The following is a 19,840-nucleotide window of genomic DNA, read 5'->3' as shown; positions in this document are numbered from 1 at the left end:
TTCTCCTTTCCCTATTGAATGTTGGTTTTTACCATTGTGGAGATGCACCCCAGTTCACCTGCCGAATATCATCTTCGTTCCTTCCCAGTTTGGGCAATTATGATTAAAGTTGTTATAAACTGTGGATGTAAGTTTTCAGCTCTCTGCAGCATGAATATTGGATTTCATGGTAAGCTGTATGTGGAGTTTTGCAAGAAACTGCCAAACTGTCTTCCACAATGGCTGTACTGGGTTGCATTTCTACCAGCATAGAAGAATTTCTGTTCCATGTCCTCGCTATTATTTGGCATTGTTAGTGTTTTGGATTTTCATTTTTCTAAGCAACGTGTAGTGGTATCTCCTTGTTGTAATCCTCTATATTTGATGATTAGCATTTTTTCATATGTTGTGCTGCTACCTGCATGTCTTTCTGAGTGTTTATTCAGATCTTTTGTCTACTTGTTAATTGAGTTACTTCTTTCCTTGTTATTGGGTTGACCCAATTTTTACATTATGAAGCGAATGATAAATGTGTCACCACAGAAGATATACACCTGGCAAATAAACACATCAAAAAATGTTCAGCATCATGAATCATAGGGAAATGCAAATGAAAATCACAATGAGTTACTACTACATACCCATGTAAGTGGCTAAAATAAAGATGACAACAACAGGTGTTGACAAGATACAGAGCAATTGGAGTCTGTGTCCATTGCCTTTGAGAATATAACATGGTATGGCCACATTGGGTGGTTTCTTTGGAAGTTAAATATATACTTTCCATACAACCTAGCAACTTGAATCTGAAATATGTACTCCTGAAAATGAGAAACACTTATGCATAAACACAGGTATATAATTATGTGTGGTAACATTATTCACTATAGTCAAAAACTAGAAATATGAAGTGTCCATCAACTCATAAATGTATAAGCAAAATACACTATATCTACACAGTAACTTTCACATGTAATAAAAGAACTACTGATAAATACAACTTCATGGATGAATCTCAATGCAGTGCTAAGCAAGATGGATACATTCATTTTATCATCCCATTTATAAAAGTTATACAGAAGATAAAATTTTAAATATGGAAAACAGATTACTGGTTGCCTGCAACAGACCATGCAAACAGAGATTGACTGCGAATGACCACAAAGGGACTTTTGGGGTGACCTCATGACCTGGAAGTGCATTGTGGTAGTAGTTGTACAATTGTGTTATTTCACTAACTACCCTTAAATTGTATCTATTTTATACCATGTAGCTACTGCAATACAGCTGTTTTCAACAAACAAAACTATGTAATAATGTGTTTTATTCCTTTTCCTATCCAGGTCATTATCTGCAAGAAATTTTCTGAGAAGTTGACAGAATTTCCATTGTTAGCCTCTTGGTACCAGAGAATTCAGGAAGTGCCAAGAGTGAAAACAGCAGCTTCCAAGTGTGGGATCCACTTTGTCCAGTTACCAGAGCTGTCATCCTCTCCGAATGAACATTGTCCGCACCTAATTGAAGCCCCGGGTGGAGAGGAGCAGAATGATCCTTTATTTACGGGAGGACCAAGACCAACAATGACCAAGTTAATGGTACTTAAATTTGCTTTATTAAAATCTTATTTGAAAACTTCCACATGATAATGTGTCTGAGCATCCTACCCCAATGAGCAATCATTTCTTGACACAATTTTTGTTATAAATTTCATTCATAGCTGTCTTGCATTGCTTTTACTAATTAGTATTCCTGATAGTCTTTTGTATTTAAGTACAATATAGTAAATTGAAGAGTTTTTATACTATGTGCCTTTGGAGCCAAGTAAATCATGATACATGCTTTTAAAAAGTATTTTTCTTAAAATATTTTTAAATTTAGGACATGGACCAATGTAATATACCTGGCCAAATGTAGTGTTTCATTCTGATGTTTTTCTGTGCCAAGGTTTTGATCTCAGTCTTTTTAAGCTTGAGATGATGATTTGAAGTTAAAGAAATATAAAGATGACTATCTAGGGCCAGGGATTTAGCTCCGTGGTTCCGCCGCCTGCCTCGCAACTGCAAGGACCCGAGTTTGATCCCCAGTACCAAAAAAAAAGATGACTATCTCAGTTTATTTCCAATGTTTTATCCAAATGAATGATTTTGAAATTCTTTGAATTTTATTTTTCTTTATGAATTTAATATACTTGCTATTAATAAGAACAATGATGGGCGAGGGATTTAGCTCAGTGGTTCCGCCACCTGCCTCGCAAGCACAAGGTCCCGAGTTTGATCCCCAATACCAAAAAAAAAAAAAAGAACAATGAAACAATAATTTGTTTCTTATAATACTAAAATTCTACCAATAGGCTTTCTTTTCTCTATAATTTGAAACAATCTATAAAAATGTTTTGCTTTTATTAGATTATTTGCAGATTATTTAAATAAAGGAGAATTCACAAAATGATTGAGTATTCATCTGAATTGCTCAGGAAAAATATTTATTATTTTCCTCTTTGGGCTAGGAAGTATTTGAGTTCTGTAGTGACAGAAAGTTTACTGGTTTAGAAATGTACTAGAACACTTTAGTAGGGACACCAACTCCATGTGGCTTTAGCTGAGCCCTTAAGCAGTGGCATGTGGATATAAGGTTGGTTTCAGCAGTTACTAAGGTGTGTCTAGATGTTGGTGTGTCTGGGTCAGGTGGAAGCTCTGATGGGGGACTTTGATTTCCCTCCTGAGAGGATACAAGGCTTCTCTGGAGGATGACGCAGTGTTCTGAATCACATAGAGGGGGTGGTTTCATAACTGTGAATATTATAAAAACTGCTGAATTCCATGCTTTAAAAGAGTAAACTTTGAGATATATAAGTGGTATCTCAGTATAGTTGTATTTCATCAAAGACCCTACCTAGACGTGAGGAACAGGAAGGCCAGCGTAGCTAAAGTAGGGTAAAGGAGATGGAAGAGGGCAGATGATGTCAGAGAGATGTTTATCTTTCCAGAGGCAAATGCGTGCTCCGGACTTGTAGATATATGGCTGTGCCTGGCCCTAACAAAGGGACCTACCTACCAGTGCCTTTGGGACCTAAACTCAACAAGTTTCACAAAGAAAAGTAATCTCACTGACTTTGCTGAGGGATTAGTCCTGAATTCTCAACAATTTTTTCTTCCTTTTCCTTTCTTTATGTTTGTTTCATTTTGAGATAGGGATCTCTCTTTGTTGTCCAGGCTGGCCTCAATCTCATACATTCAACCAGTCCTCCTGCTTCAGCCTTCTCTGTGCTGGGACTATACCTGGGTGAATCTCTTGAGTAGGTTATTCCTACACATAAAAATACCAGAACATGGTTATCTGTCCAGTGGGGCACAGACAGAGAATGTAATGGGAGAGGTCTGCGAATCCATGTGTTTGTCATCTCACTATGTGTAGATCAAATAAATAAATGCAGGGCTTCTAACATAGGAAAAGAGCCTTAAACTTTTTAGTGCATTGAAAAGTGCTCCTCCTTACAAATGTTGGAATCCATTTGTTAAATCAGAGGAATTTTTCCTAGTGACATTAGTGTCACTGATAGCCCGCTGATGGGGCAGTGTGTTGGGGTGTGTGTTGAAGTGTGAGGGTTTCGGTTCAGCAAATACACCATATAGGCTGTGGCAGTTTTCAGTTATGTATACGTGGACCTTGATGGACACGCAGAGTCCACTTTTTATAATCTTTGTGTGGATTATGTTTTATGAAGTTTTATCCTCAGGTGACTTTTTGATACCAGTGTATTTCTAGATGATGCCTCATTACTTCTATATGTTTTCAGGGAATACATTTTAAGACAGCTTTACTTTCTACTATCTCAGTATAAAAAAGTATGATATCAAAACCCCCAACATATTGCCTTTTCTCATGTAATTAAATATTTGGGGCAATAATTGATGATTTTTTACTATTAATGCCCCTTCTTAATAAGATAGGAGATAGAAATTTGGCCTTCTAAACAAATCATGATTTTTATTAATTCATTAATTTGGAAAGAGCCTATTTTCTTTTCTAGGAAAAAGGCATTGAAGTGATGTTTTCTCCCCACCCCTGCCCTACGTGGACCCTTGACTGGAATGGTCTTCCTGCTGCAGTGAGCCCGAAGGAAGGTGTGTTTTTCTTTTAAGTTTTACTTAAAATCAGATCCATCTTCCAATTATTTAATTCTTTCTTTGACTGTGTCTGATATTCTAATGAAGTAACCATTGAGTTTTCATATTTATTACAAAATTTTCATATATATACATCTCTTAAATTTAATATTTTCCACATCTTCCTACATTCACTTCATCTATTCTTTTTTATTTTCTGACATATTTTAAAACAAATCCCAAGTAATATGTCATATTTTAGCACACACAGTTAAAAGAAAATTATATCTTAAGCAATAACGATGCCGTTATCACACCTAATAAAAATTAACAAAACATTTGTGGTCATCTAATAGTCCATAATCCATTTTCCCTAACTGTTAAAATATTGTTTAAAAAATATCTTTCTATTGTTGGGCATTTAATTAAATAATTATATTTTTATTACTAGAAATTCTTTTTAGTTTTTGAGAACCTTTGCTCATGTTTTGGTTTCCTGTTTTCTGTGAGTTTTATAGTCTGTTTATTACTGATCATAATTAATGTTCATAGATGTCTAATTCTGCTTTTTGTTTATTCGGTTGACTTTACTTCTGGCTTCTTATTTCCATGTGAATTTTGTAATTTTAGACTGTGAGTTCAGTTTTGGGTTACCTCAATTTGTGTGGAAACTTGTGAGGTTTGGGGTGGGCCTAAATCTGCACAGCAAGTGTTTATATATGCTTATGGCAGGCTTTCAAAGTGTTAGAACTTAAGACCATTTTGCAGTGGTTTTTCAGCTTCAAATCTGTTGAACCTTTCTATGTGGATCTGAGATTTTAAATAGATAAATTATTTTTTATCATCTTCCTTTCCTGTTGGATAGCACTTTTTCTGAGTTTTCTCAGAGGGAATATCATTTTCTGAGTCTTTTACTTTTACATGGTAGTGTTCACCCTGACTCTCTCTGCATGGTTAGCCTCCAGATCTAGCCTGACTTCCTTGTCTTGTTGTTAGTCTAGGTCCTTAATCATTAGCAAATCTCCTCAGGGCAGTTTGATATCAGTTCAGGATTATTACATCTATTTTGAACTCCTCTCCCAGTTTTTAACCCTTTACCCTGTTTTAAGACCCAGTGACACTGGAGATGTGGCCCCGTGGTAGAGTGCTCACCTCGCATGTGTAAGGTTCTGGGTTCAATCCCTCGTACCACTCCATGTGGATTTTCATTATTCTCAGAAACCCAATTAAATATCTAAAGAACACTTAATGTGTTTGAAATATCATTTAATGTGCTTTTTAGATGGAAATTTTTTTAGAATAGCTCAAATATCCCTTCAATCATTCGCTGCTTTTTACTTTTATATTTAGCTACATATGACTTGATTTTCAAAGCTTTTTGAAATATTCTGCCTCCCTTTTTACATTCTTCTGTTCTGTGACGCTGCTTAATGTTATCTGTGTCTCATGAATCAGTTCTGTTTTGTTAAAGAAATAATTTAGGGGGTGATTGTGTAGCTCGGTGATAGTGTCTGCTTAATGAGGACCTGGGCTTGATCACCAGCACTGCAAAAAAAAAATTTATTTTGGTGCATTTTTACAAAATGTTTTGTGAGGAAAAAAATTAAGGTTTTTTTTGTTTTTTTTTAGTCTCTTGACAATTGTACGTAAAAAGAGTCTCTGGTGAATTCATTAGTTTTTAAATTTTAAATATTTTCTGACATTTTGAAAATTTTAAGTATTTGGGGTTTTTTTTGTTTTTTTGGTACCGGGGATTGTGCTTGTGAGGCAGGTGCTGGAACTACTGACCTAAATCCCCGGCCCTTAAATATTTATTTTTATGGTACTTGCAAATGGATTTTTTTTACTGGTTCCTTATAAGTTAGATTCTGAAAAGGTTGAAGTTTTAGTTTATTAAATTAAAAACTATCACATTTCAGGTTGGGGAATACAATTCAATGGTACAGCACGAGCTTAGGATGGGCAAAGCCTTGCATTCGATCCCAACACCAGCAGAATAAAATGGAATAAAAATGGGCTTTTGTTCCAGTTGATACTTATCGAGAAATGAAAAGAAGTGCTTGCTTCGGCAGCACATGTACTAAAAAAAGAAATGAAAGCAGTTTCTAAATGCTGCACGTTTTGTTTTACAGTGTCATCTCAGCAGAGTTGTGTATGTGTATAGAGACCGAGGAAATAGATGTGTACACATATAATTGTATACACAGTCAGACACAGCCACACACGCAGTACCCACTGGTGTGTCTATGGCCGTTATCTACATGCACTGAAAATCATTAGTTTATACTGATACTTCTAATTCCATTTCAACCTCACAAGATTATCCTACTTTTCCCAAATTCAGTATCTCTGTCTGCCTTTTCCAATAGAAAAAAATCATAGCTCCCAACATTGTCATTGAATTTGCTAATTTTTTCAGTTTTGCAATGTATGAATATCAGTTTCAGTACTGCTGTGACCACATCTATGTGAAAAATGTACTTACTAAGTTGAATTCCAGATACTTATTTTCATCTTTGAGCTCAGGACATGTCATGAAAATTCTCATGCGATCATTGTGATCAAATGTTTCTATACAGGATGAATTGTATATAAAATAAGGAATGAAGGACTTGAGTTAATATTAATCATGTCTCCTGACAGAGAGTCTTGGCCTTGTTCTCAAATATTCAACTGAGAGCCTCCTGCTAGAATGGGAACATCCGGCCAATTACGTACCCTATTACTGTTCCCTGTCAGGTACCTGTGTGGTTTCCTACCCTGTGAGATAAACTAGAATACTGTTAAAGGATTCCTTTTCTCATGTCCAGGGTCACCCTGTATTCTGATCTCATGCATCTTTACCTTCTGAGTGGAAAGAGGGAGCAGATGTCATCTTTTATCCTACAACCTGGGACAGAGCTGGCCATCGTCACTCCCTTCGTGCACTGGGTCTGTGTGGCCCCTCTGCTGTCCTGTCTTAAACAGGAGCAGGGGCTGCTGTGTTACAAATTGAGGTTCTCTCAGGATAACCATATCAGTCACATGCGGAAAGAAGAGAGCCAGAAGCAGGACTTTTTGGTGTTTCACCAAAGTATTATTTAAAGTATTTATCTAAACTGTCTTGTAATCTGAAGTTAAATGCCTCTAAAAGATAATATAAACATGCACAAAATTTACATTAAATGGTTTGAAGTATATATAATACAATTACAGAGAACAAGTTTGTTATTTGCCTGGTACATATGATGAACATAAGATGCTCCTGTTATTTGATTCAATGCCTACACACTAATACTTTGCTGGTAGGGACATAAAATAGTACAGGCATTCTAGAAAATAGTTTGGCAATTTCTGGCAAAATTAAATATGAAATTACCATAAGACTCTGTAATTGTACTCTTGGACATTTATCCCAGAGAAATGAAAACTTATTCACACAAAAATCTGCAAAGGAATAGTCATACCAAATTTATTCTTAGTGATTTTCGAACAAGAACCAACCTAAATGTCCTCAGTGAATAACTGATGGTTATGGCTGTGTCTAGACGTCCCTCCAAAGCCTGATCTGCTCATAGGTGGGGCTTTGCTGGGCTGGCTGGATCTAGGGTGTATGATACTGGGATTAAGCGAGTGTGACACTTAATTAGCCCACTCATTGGAATTAGCATAGTTCTGGGTGTAGATGAATCCACTTATGGAAAAGGGAAGCTGCACCCTGGATGTGGGCGGTACCAGCTCATAGGCTTGTAGCTCGAGGATGTAATAAAAGGGACAGAAGGAACAGGTGTTGGTGGCTGCGACAGCTGCTGCTACCTTCTGTCTGCCTTGTCATGGACTGTTTCTCCTCTGTGATGCCCCTCTGCCATGCCACCTGGCCCTAGAGCCAGCTGATTATGGACTGAAACCTCCATACACTGTGAGCTGAAATAAACCTTTCCTCCTTTAATGTGTGGGTTTCAGGTATTTTGTTTCAGCACTAAGAAAAGTAACTAGGACAATGATTAAACAAATTCTGGTGCATCTGTGCAATGGAATACTACTTGTCATAAAAAGGAATGTATTTTTAATAGTTGCAATGACTTAGATGGACCTCAAGGGCATTAAGGTTACCTATACTAGCTGGACATGATGGCACATGCCTATAATCCCAGATCACAAATTCAAGCCTTGCCTGAGCAACTTAGTGACTTAGCAAGACCCTGTCTCAAAATAAAAAATTTTAAAAAGGACTGGACCTATATTTTAGTGTGGAGGCCTTGCATTCAATCCCCAGTACTGGGGGAAAAACAGTTACTTATGCTATATTGATTACAGTTACCAGTATATGCCATTCTCAAAATAAAGCTAGAAAGAGAATAGATTAATGCTTGGTAGGAAATAGCGCTAGAAGTGTCACTTGTGTGATGGTGGTTGCATGAATGTATACATGACATCAGTCAGCATAAAGTGATACTATCTATTCATAAATTAATGCATGTAAAAACTGGTGAAAAATGAGTAGAATCTGAAGCTAATAGTATCATACTAACAATGATTTCCTAGTTTGGATATGTTTTTCTACCACTACTTTAGTTGTAGTATAAATTGGGAAACCTTGGTATGGAGTTCACAGGACTGGGTGAAATATTTTTGTGACATCCTGTCATTCTATAATTATTTCAAATTAAGATATAAAAATAATTTGAGCAGAAACATTAGAAAAAATCAGGGAACTAAAGAATATTGAAATATTGCTCAGCTCACTCTGTTATCTATATCAGAAAAATACTGGAAATGATTTGTGAATCAAATGATAGTTTTATCCAAAACAAAGACATTGTAATAAATTTCCTTTATAATGAACATATACACAGATCAACATTGACTTTCACCTTTGAAAGCCCATTTTGCAGGTTGAGTTCCTAAGTGCACAGAGAAATAGTAACTTAGCATAATTTGAATTTTTTTTATAAACATTGCTTCAGAATAGTGACTAATATAGACTAGAAATAGCGCAAGTATTAAACTTGGCTGGTAGTTTACGCTGGGCTCCCTGAAAACTTCAAGGTCCCCTGAGAATGTTTTGGTGATACATATATTATAATGTTATGGATCTTATGTTAATGAGCAGGAGAAGCAGGGAAAGTTATTTGCATACTGAAAGCTTAGTAGTATCCAAGTTGATTCTACATTTGCATTTGATAGCACTGAAAACTGGGACTGTTTTTTTTTCAGTGATATCCCCATTTATTTCACTTTCAGTAATGTTTTTCTCTTAAGTGATTGAACACATATTTTGCTCACAGTTGAAGAAACAGTGGCTTATTTTTCTAATTAAGTTACCAAGCTACTGAATCTTAAGGTCTCAACAAATGTTGTACCTTATTATTTTCACTGAACAATAAGATCCTCTATTTTGATTATTCCTGGTGAGCAGCAATTTTCCAGTGGTTTCCATTTGCCAAGTAGTCATGACAGATGGTTCACCATGGTGCTCATCACTTCCAGGGATTCCACCTGATGAGCCCTCTTTCCCAGGGCAGCCTCCACCCAGAGCTCAGCCACTGGGACTTCTCTATCAGGGCTGGCCAAGAAGTCCCGCTTTGGCTGCCAGGGCCTCATTCTGCTGAATATGGTATTCCTGAAATCTCATGGATATTCTTTGGGTCATTTTTAAATATTTCTGTAAGCAATGTTCTGAACAGGTGATCTCTTCAGGTTTTACTTCTCTTGTTGTGAAGTCTTTAACACAGTCCAAAAAGCAGTTTTCTGTAAGTTTATTGTAGGTTCCCAGGAATTCCCTAAATTGTTTTATTTGATCAGATTCTGATATCTGTGCAGCCATATTCTTTTGGTTTATTTATGAGTCACCTTTTCTGACACATGAGTTTCCTGAGTTCCTGAGAAGCAGTTGTCCAACTTCTGCTCAGGGTTCCAGTGAGGCCTGATTTCTACTCAGTCACTGGCTTTCCTCCGTACGAGGCTGGGGGACTGCGACGACCGTTGGCCTGTCGGGGTTAAAGCGGGCGCCTTGGCCGGAGAATGGCAGAGAACACCAGGACTGAGTGTTTTGACTGTCAAAATGATTCAGTTTCAAAGAGTTTGTTTTGAACTTTAAATTCAGTTTGTGTGTATAAAGGAAAATAGTTGCATAGCATTATACTACTGGCTAAATACCCTGGAACCACCTTTTTTTAAAGCAAGGCCTAAAAAGGAATATCAAGATTAAATTCAAGTTTTGTTATTTCAGAGTCTTCAACAAACATAAGTGCAGGACCCATATCTACCATATAGGCTGTTGGTAAAATGGGCTCACAGCATTGGTACCTCACATCCACAAAGTATGTGTCTTTTTGTGTGTGTGTGTGAACCCTGAAACCAGATTTCCTTAGGAAAGTACATGACTTTTATGTGAATTAACTGTGGCAGGTGATTAAAGGGAAAAGTGAAAAGTCTTTTTATTTTTTTCCCTCTTGGAGGCAGATGTGCTGTAATCCTTCCCAGTATTGTGCTATGCTTTGTTCTGCCCTCCAGGGTTAGACTTTAAGAACTCTATTTGAAGATCAGATTGTAAAGTACTTCACAGAGACCCTGATGCCTGATTACCAAGAAGAGTTTTAACAGCCACTAAGTAGGGTGGATTTCATGAGTCTTCTAGGAGTATTTCTTTTAAAAACAAAATACTATATTTAACATGAGGAAATACCTATGTGACTATACACATTGACCTGGTTTATTTTAATAGGTCAAATGTACAGTTTAAAAATTATTTGGAATTGTTTTGGTCTGTATACAAGTGAACAAAAGAAGTATTTATTGAACAGTCAAAGAGAATTGGATCTCTTCCTGCTTCCTGTAAGCTGTTGCTTATAGCACTAAGCAAGTTTGAAAATTACCATGGTTTATTTTAGGAATATTTGAATTCCCTAATAAGGATGTTGGGATTATCCATTCAAAGGTGAATATTGTTAAGTATTAGTGGTTTTTTCAGAGATTATATTACTTTAAAAGGCTAAAATAGGATTTGTATAAGTATTGAAATACTTGTTTCTGAAAAAGAGCAGTAGCCAAGGGTTCAAATCCTTCTCCAGTTACTGTCAAACATAGTTGGGATGGGGCCATTCTTGTCCTGTTAGGCTTGCAGCAACTCCTGGCTTATCTTCAGGAAAGGACTTTTTCTAAGGGTTTTTTTTTAATGAGATTTTCTCATGATCACAGATAGTGACTATAATAACAGGCTTTGGTGTTTTTGAATGAGGCAACTTTCAATGAAAATTCATAAATATTTTACATAAATTATTAATGGGTGAATTTTGTAATAATTCATTTTAAGTAGAGTACAATATGCTTTTGGGTCTCATGAGGAATAAGGAAAACCTTTTGCTCTAAAATATATCCGCAATAAAGTATTCAGTTCCAGCCTTCACCATCATTTTCTAATGAAGATAAAACACTGATAGAATTATTTGCAGTTATATATGAACTATGCATAATTGCTTTGAAAACTCTGAAAGATTCTCTGTATAATTAATGCAAAACTACTTCTGAATTAATTTCATTTTATGCATTTGCAAAGCCACATTTTCTCACATAATTTACCTCCTGGACTATTTTTGAATATTTCACAGTAACAACTTTTAAACTTAAAGTATTTTGATATTACTAAACTTTCAAGAATTATTTTTTAAACCTAAATATTTATAATCACATTTAGGAGATTGAGGGAAATGATGAGGATTCTTATTTTTCTACTAAAGGAAACTAATGAGTATTATTCACTTTAGTTTCAATTGGCATCCTCTATGTTATTCCAGACAGTTATGAGAATCAGCTAGGCTACACAATGAACTATTTTCTTCTGTGCTTTGAACCAATTCCCCTCAGCACCCAGACTCTTCATTATTTCTATTTAATGAGGCCAGCTCTCTGTGCAGGTACCTGAAGCAAGGAAATTTCCCCATCAGCTATGCCTCCCAAAAACAATCCAGCTGCCTAAAACTGAATCACCAGACCTGGAGAAAACTTATTCTTACCACAGGGCAGAAATGCAGCCATGAATACAAACCTGCCTTTATTTGCAGAGCATAAACATGCAGTTTTAATGATCAACAGTGTGGTGTTTATAGATGTGAATTTTATATGCTTATTAGTGGATAATGATTGAATTAGTTATTGTGTTGAATCCTGTATTGAAAGTTGACTGTGTTCTGTATACATAAATGCAAAAGGTTACATGCTTTTTAATTTTGACAAAGTAGGAATTTTCCATATGTTCACATAGAAAATATTTTGTAAAACTAGGGCAAAGTCTTAGTTCCTAGGACAATTCCTTATCTTAAGAACAAACACCTTTATATGAAAGTTCTACTCTGATTTGTTTTTGCAATGAAAAATAATTTTTGTGGCAGTCTGCACATCTCACAAAGGAGGCATTGAAAGCTATTTAATGGTTTGGGGGCTAATAAGTAGGGTCATCTCTTTCTTTCTCACTTTAACAAATTTATTGACTAAATACTTCTGTGTCCTTAGGATGTAGCCACTTTTTTCAGCAAAACAAGGAAAAGAAAGAAAACCCAGCTGTGATAGGCCATATTGAAGAAAATGACTTGGAAAATTGCTTTCTACTTAGGCTGATCTGTTTCTTCTAACCTAAATTTTACCGTAAAATTGGGTCATTGTTGGATTAAGACTGTGGTATGTCTGAAGAGAAGGCTTTAAATAATTTTGTTGTTTATTAAGTGCTTCCAATAAGTTTTTAAGTTCAACTAAATATCATTAATAAGCAACATGCACATTTATATAGCAGTTCAAGAGGTGTTCAATTTTGACTGGACCCTTGCACCAACTCTTTAAAATATGATGATATCGATTCAGCTCCCAGTAGGAAAAGAAGGGACATTCGAGCGGGGATCATTTGAAGACTTGGATACAAGAAGACTAATTCCAGAGTTGTGTGCAGGGTGTCAGAGCCGTGATAGGACAGACTGAACCTAGGATTTGCACCTGCAGAGTTGCTTTCCCCTCTGCCCTGACTGGAGAGGAGAGAAGTTCCTGAGGGCCCAGCGGCTTGGAGGGGAAGCCCTGGGTGAGCACCGAGGTGTAAAGCACCCTGACCACCGTCCGGTCTTCTGCCAGGGCTTCTCTGGGATACAGGAAAAGCAAGTGTTTTCCTTCCTCTCTTCACTCAGACACAACGCTTCTGACACCGGATGAGTGGAGAGTTTCCCTGGGTTCCCAGCAGTTCTCTACAGGCACGACAGTAGCTGGGTGTCCACCAACTCAGCAGAAGTCAATTCTGACTATCTAGAGACAGCTTCCGGTCCACAGGGTGGGGGCTCAGTACCATCAAACTGCTCTCTGCTTCAGGTGCTGCTCTCAGTCCAACAACTGGCTGTGTGTTGAGTTCGCCCATTGCCCTCCTCAGGTGCAACCCATTTGCAGAGAGCTACCAGGGAAAAGTCTTATTTACGTTTACCAGGTTCTTAGTAAAGAATATGGTAAAGGACACAGCCAGCTAGGAGATGTGTATGGTGAAGTCTGGACAGTCCCAAGTACAAAGCTTCAGTCCCCCTAGAGCTGGGTCTGCCGCTTTCTGCACACGTGTGTGCTGGTCTAGAAGCTCACAGAAGTGCATACTTGGGACGTTCACAGAGGCCTCATCACACAGGATTTCTCAATTAACCCCACACAAGACAGGATGCTGTCTTGTTCCTTCCAGAACTCTAAGGGTTAAATCTATATCTGAGACCATCTGGAAGCACAAGCGGCCAGCATTTGGATCATAACTCAAGACTTTGTTCATGAGTTAAAACTAAACTTCTGGTCATAACCCAAGTTGTTTGTATTTCGGGCCGGTCATAGCTTGAAGGTCCACTGTACCTTCAGAGGGCAGCGTGAAAGCAGCACTGATTCAGGTGAACCCATTTCAAGAAAGAAGCTCAAAGCACAGTGGCGACTGTTGGTCCAGGTGCTCTTACGTCAGAAGGTTAAGTGTTGGTAGCTGTGTTTCCTTTCAGTGAAGAAGGTGATTCCCTGACCAGTTGCCATCTCTCCCTAACAGCCTGGGCCCTTAGACAGCACTGGTCAGTAAGCATGTTTATGACCCTGATGCCTACATCCCTCGCACAACGAATTGGAGGTCTGATGAATATGGAATGAGAAGGAAGAGCTGTGAGGCTGACACAGTGTGAGAGTAATTGGGAGTTGTAAAACATAATACCAAACCCAACCCCTGAGTCCTCAGAGGGAGAAAATAGTATGGAAATTTAAGAATTATCCCTGAGACCTGGAGTTTAAGAATTTACTGAAAATGATAACAAATAACAGTACAAATAACATCTTTAAATAGGTAGGTTCAGAATTAAAATGGGCTCTTTTCACTGACAGTGAGATTCATTTCTTTGTTAATGGAAGAGCCAATGAAATATAACACATTAACTCCTCACAATCAATATTTTGAAACAACTCATCCTTAAAATTATGCCCCAAAATAACAGAGCATGTTGTCACTGCTGCTTCTCCTTCATCCCCTGGGGTCTGAGAAGCGGTGCTGAGATGAGAGGGCACTGCTGTGTTCTCTGCCATCACAAAAATGCAGATGGCTCTTCCAGGACATTGTGCCTCCCATCATGTAGTGATGTGCTCAGTTAATGAAGCAACATTTTGCTAAAATTTGAAGAGAGAAAGGGAGAGGAGAGAAGGAATTCCAAATCAGAAGAGCCTGCCTCATGGACCAGAGATCAGCCTCCTCGCTTTAAACTGGGGAATCTGCTTCAGCAGCAGGGTGTCCTATTTGGAAGCCCATGGCTACAGTGTAACACTAATAAATGTATGTTGTTTTGGAATTGATAGCTTCTAAACCTTTTCTTTTTAAGGAAATATATTTAAAAGCATTTTTTCTTAATCCCTTCTTTTCTGTGACATTTTGATCTTAGCAGCTTTTGCCCACTGCATTACATTTTAAGGATGTAATTTCCATGTTTCTTTAGGCTGGCTGGGTTGGAAAGACAGAGGGGGGATTGAGTCTTGGTTGAGAAAGGTTGCAAGCAAGCCCAGTAGGTCTTGACCTTGGCCATGGAACAGAGCAAGCTCCGGATAAAAATAAAGAAGACTAAAGCATTTGAATGAGAGAACAAAACTAACAAAGGTAGACTCAAAAATGAGCATGAGGGGAATTTCAGCTGAATGCCAAGAAGCTAGTAATGCAGGCTGTGGATGGATTGGTAGAGTTAGGATCAGCTCACTGAGCCTTTGATGTTAGTATCTATATTCTTTTCTCCCATAATCAAAGCCCATTTTTACAATTCTTTTTAGGAGAGCTGTTTTCTTTTGATTTCAAAACCATTTTGCATGGTTTTAGAATTTTGGGACAAAGAGCAACTAATCATTTTATATATCCCTTTATACTTTCACATGTTATTTCCTAAGTAAACTTTCTGAAGAGATGAGAGATTTCGGTCCTACTACAATCTGTTCATTTTCTGGTCTCATAGACATTGATAAGTGTCTTAGTTAACTTTCCTTATTGCTGGGACAAAATACAGTGGTACCTTGGTTCATGAACTTAATTCATTCCATAGTTCTGGAAAAGTGACCAGGTTTGTTTGTGTCCACGTGGGAAGGATGGCTGCGGTTGTGTTTGTCACTTGATGCAGAATTTGCAAACAAAAACAAAATTTTTCTGAACACTTCTGCTTGTGAACCAAATTTTTAACAAACAAAAGCATTTGTGATCCTAGGTACCATATAGCTAACACCCACAGGTTGAAAGAGGAAAGGTTTATTTAGCTCGTGGTTTGTAGAGGTTTCAGTCCACAGTTGGCTGGCTGCAAGGCAGGCAGCATGGCAGCAGGCATGATGGAGGAGAAACAATCCAAGGTAAGAAGCAGCACCGACAGCCTCCCGTTCCCTTTTATCCCACCTAGGCTACAAGCCTATTGGCTGGTGCCACCCACACCCAGGGTGGGGCTCCCATTTCCACACCTGTAACTGGGCTAAGCCAGTCAGTGTAATCCATAGTCACATACCCTCAATCAAGCCACCTCTGAAAAGCCCCACCTAGGAGCATGTGAGGCTTTGGGGGACATTAGATATAAACCTTGGCATCTAAATTACTAGAGGACACAGATTGTCTATTTAACCAGCAGAATTATTTTTCCTTAAGAGACAGTGCTGACTCAATTTAGTAAATGTCCTATGTTTACTGAATGTAAAGCTGTTTTTCTGGCTGCTTCACTCTTCAAACCTGTATGTGACTCTGCTTGTTGTAGCTCACAGAAAGACTACAGCATTTTTGTGTTTGTGTTTTTGGGGCAGAGTCTTGCTTTGTAGTCCTGGCTGGCCTTGAACTCTCTGTGCTGCTCAGGCTGGTCTCAAACTCCCAATCCTCCCACCTCAGCCTCCTGAGGGTTGGGATTACAGCCGCACCTCCACACCCAGCTCCGACTGCAGCACTTTTTACTGCCTCCTCTTTGACCACCATTCTCTTCCTAATGTAATAGGCACCTGCGGCTGACTGCTGACTGGCCTGCCTGACCCCTTGCTTCTGTGGTGGAGCAATGCACGGGCACATTGTGGAGAGAATAACCTGCTGCTGTCTTCAGGTGCTCCTTAGCCTCTTTCTGTGCCTGAAATCTGTCACCTTTTTTGTGGCCCTGTGGTTTGTCACCCTCAGTTATCTCTATGTGAATTTGAAAATTCCACTTCTAAAGCTGCTTTTTACTCTGAGTTCAGAGCCTTCATGTACTCTGGTCCCAGAGACTGGCTAATAGTGGCCTCCCTGTCCCTACCCTCCCAAAGGAGAAAATCCACTAGAGGGTTTTTTTTTCCCATTAAGTTTATTGGTACATTTTAGGTATAAAATACAGTTACATACATCATTGGGATCTTGTATCTTTAAATGAGTATTTTGGTTCTTATTTTTTTCCCCTTCTCCTGCCCTCCCTTCACCCCCTCCACCCTTCTCCATTTGCAAAGACTTTGTTTTCATTTTTTTCCTTTTCTCATATTTTTTCTTTTCCCTTCTTTCCTTTCTCCTACCCCTCCCACTTCCCCTGCTCCTTTAGCCCTTTTCTTCCTATTACACAATATCAATTATACATTTTAAAAATTACAATATCAAGATCTAGAAGACATTACCACAGATTTTACAGAATTTAAAAGGATAGAGAAAATATATTACAAAAATCTTTTTAGAAATAAATTGGACAACTTCTAAGAAGTACCTTGGAAGACAAATTAATGAAACTGACTCTGGAGGAAATATAAAATTTGAATAGCAAATTAAAGAAAGTATATTCCTAGTTTGAAAACCTAACTGTGACAACAGACTCATGTACATTTTAACTGATAAATTATATCAAACATTTAAAGCAGAAGGAAAAAGCCATATGATCCTGTCAGTAGTTGGAGAAAAAGTATTGGACTAAATTCTACAGCTGTTCATGGTAAAAGCTATCAGGAGACTAGAAGTAGAACAGAACCTTCTCAACAGATAAAAGACATGTACTCCATACTTGCAGGAAAAATGCCTTATATGAATGAAGAAGATACAATGCTTTCTCCCTAAGGTGGGGAACAAGGGCAGATATGCCTACTCTTCATCTCCCCATTAAACTTTGAAACATAGGCCCAAACCAAAATAGTCTGACAATAAAATGACACAATTAGGATAGGATTGCAAAGGTAAAAGTAAAATCTTTATATGTAGATGAAATGATCATCTACAGAGAAAATACTAAGAAATCTCTAGGAGCCCCTAGAACTTGTATTTGAATTTAGCAGGATTAGAAAACACAAGGTATATATAAAAATTGAGGTCTGTGTATACTTGCTATGAATGAAGAATTGGATATTGAAATTTAAAAGTTATGTAGGAGTACAAAGGACCTAGAAAAGTAGAAAGAAAAAACAGTGTTGGAAGACATTTAGTACCTAATTTTAAGCCTTCCTCTAAAGCTACAGTAATCAAGGCAGTGTTGATGTAAGGAAAGACATATAGATTGTTGGAATAAAACAGAGAATCTAGAAATAGAACCACACATATATGGTTCACTGAGTTTTGAAAGATTATTTAACATTAACATTTTATAGAACATAAACTCAAGAGCAGAGGAAAAGATAGTGTTTTCAGCAAATGGCACTAGAACACCTGGTATCCGTATATTAAAAAATTAACCTCAACCCTTTATTTCCATACATAAAAATAACTTGAAAGGATCCATGAACCTAAATATGAAAGCCTAAAAGTATAAAACTTTAAGAAGAAATTATAAGGGAAACTTTTTGAATTGAGGGTAGGCAAGAATTTCCTAGGATATAAAAAACATGATGTATAAAAAAGAATTGATAAATGAGATTCCATCAAAATTTAGGACTTTAAATGACATCATTAAGAAAATGAAAAGTAGTCCTTAAATAGACCATATTTATAATGCATATAACCTATGATCAGAATATATAAAGCACTCTTACAGCTCATTAATAGACAATCCAATTAAAAAGTAGACACAAGAAGATGATAAATAGCCAGTACAGCACAAGGAAAGGTGTGCAACACTAGAATCAGAAAAATACTAATCAGTATAATAACAAGATTGAATTATACACTCATTAGGGAGATGAAGTTCATGACTTTTTTCTTTTTGTTGGATTCTCCCCCTTTACAATTAATTTCTTGCCATGCCCAATGGATTCATTCTGCTATGCTTCTTGGGGTTGTGATCCTCATTGTCTGTTTCTAGGATATTATCTAAAATTTTTTGGAGTGTTGGTTTGGTATTCATGAAGTTCCTAAGGTGCTCTTTGTCATGAAAGTATCTTATTTCTCCATCAATTTTGAAAGATAGTTTTGCAGGATACATCAATCTGGGTTGGAGGCTGTTTTCCTTTAGGGCTTGGAATACGTCACTCCAAGCTCTTCTTGCCTTGAGGGTTTGTGTAGAGAAGTCTACTGTGATTCTGATGAGCTTTCCTTTGTATGTGATTTGTTTATTTTCTTTCACTGCTTTTAGAACTTTGTTCCTCTGTTGGGTTTCTGGAATCTTAACAATCATATGCCTATGTGTAGACTTTTTTTGATCAAGGCTATTTGGAGTCCTATATGCCTCACTTACCTGTATGTCAAGTTCTTTTCCCCTGCTTGGGAAGTTTTCTGCCATTACTTCTGTGAACAGTTTTTTTTATGTCATCTGCACTCTCTCCTGTTTCTTCATTGACTCCAATCAGTCTTATATTATTCTTCTTTGCATCATCTAGCAGCTGCTGGATTGATTACTCATGTTCCCTTACAATTTTGAAGCAATTTTTCTTTTCCTGGTCACTAATTGCAATCTTATCTTCTTTATCTGAAATTCTGTCCTCACATTGGCTCATTCTGCTGTGTAGACTTTCAGTGGAGTTTTTAATGTCCTGTAAATGTGTTTGCATCTGTTTTATGGATTCCATTTGTTTCCTATGTTGGGATTCCATTGTGTTCCTCAGCTCTTCTATTTTTTTTATGTGTGTCCTCTTTAGATTTATTAATCATGTCTTGCACTATGGGCACAATCTCTGCTGTTATGTGAGACATTATTTCTGATTTCATTTTTTCCAGATCCTCTTTTGTTGCCAGTTCAGGGAGTCCAGGTGGTTGAGTATCAGAGTGTTCCATCTCATTTCCCTTTGGGGTTGCTCTAGGTGATCTGGAAGTCTGGTTTTAAGACTTGTTTACGTGTCTTCTTATTTTGATGGGGAGAGAGTGCTGTTGGCGCCCACATGGCTCACTCCTCTGGTCTGGCAGTGGTGGAACAGTGGCC

General features: G+C 37.5%; 2 protein-coding genes across 7 annotated transcripts in view; one reads left to right on the top strand and one right to left on the bottom strand.

Moving 5' to 3' along the window:
• The window catches only part of Gstcd (glutathione S-transferase C-terminal domain containing), a 117,438-nt gene that overhangs the window by 21,304 nt on the left and 76,294 nt on the right, over positions 1 to 19,840 (top strand). For all 6 annotated transcript variants that reach the window (XM_013066074.3, XM_004866247.3, XM_004866248.3 and 3 more), the window contains 2 exons: positions 1,323 to 1,574; positions 4,010 to 4,103. In XM_013066074.3, the coding sequence (XP_012921528.1) occupies positions 1,323 to 1,574; positions 4,010 to 4,103 (346 nt within the window). The remainder of the gene's footprint in view (positions 1 to 1,322; positions 1,575 to 4,009; positions 4,104 to 19,840) is intronic.
• Positions 9,604 to 9,996, bottom strand: LOC147821900 (mitochondrial import inner membrane translocase subunit Tim9-like). Its single transcript, XM_087198781.1, is given in 1 exon segment — positions 9,604 to 9,996. A coding segment is annotated over 1 exon segment (288 nt). The 5' UTR covers positions 9,892 to 9,996.

The sequence above is a fragment of the Heterocephalus glaber genome, unplaced genomic scaffold (genome assembly GCF_053883595.1).
Source record: "Heterocephalus glaber isolate CG9 unplaced genomic scaffold, H.glaber_assembly_v1.0 deba00001688, whole genome shotgun sequence".
NCBI classification, from domain to species: Eukaryota; Metazoa; Chordata; class Mammalia; order Rodentia; family Bathyergidae; genus Heterocephalus; species Heterocephalus glaber.
Note: the sequence above shows the minus strand (reverse complement) of the source record. Positions and strands in the feature narration are given on the sequence as shown.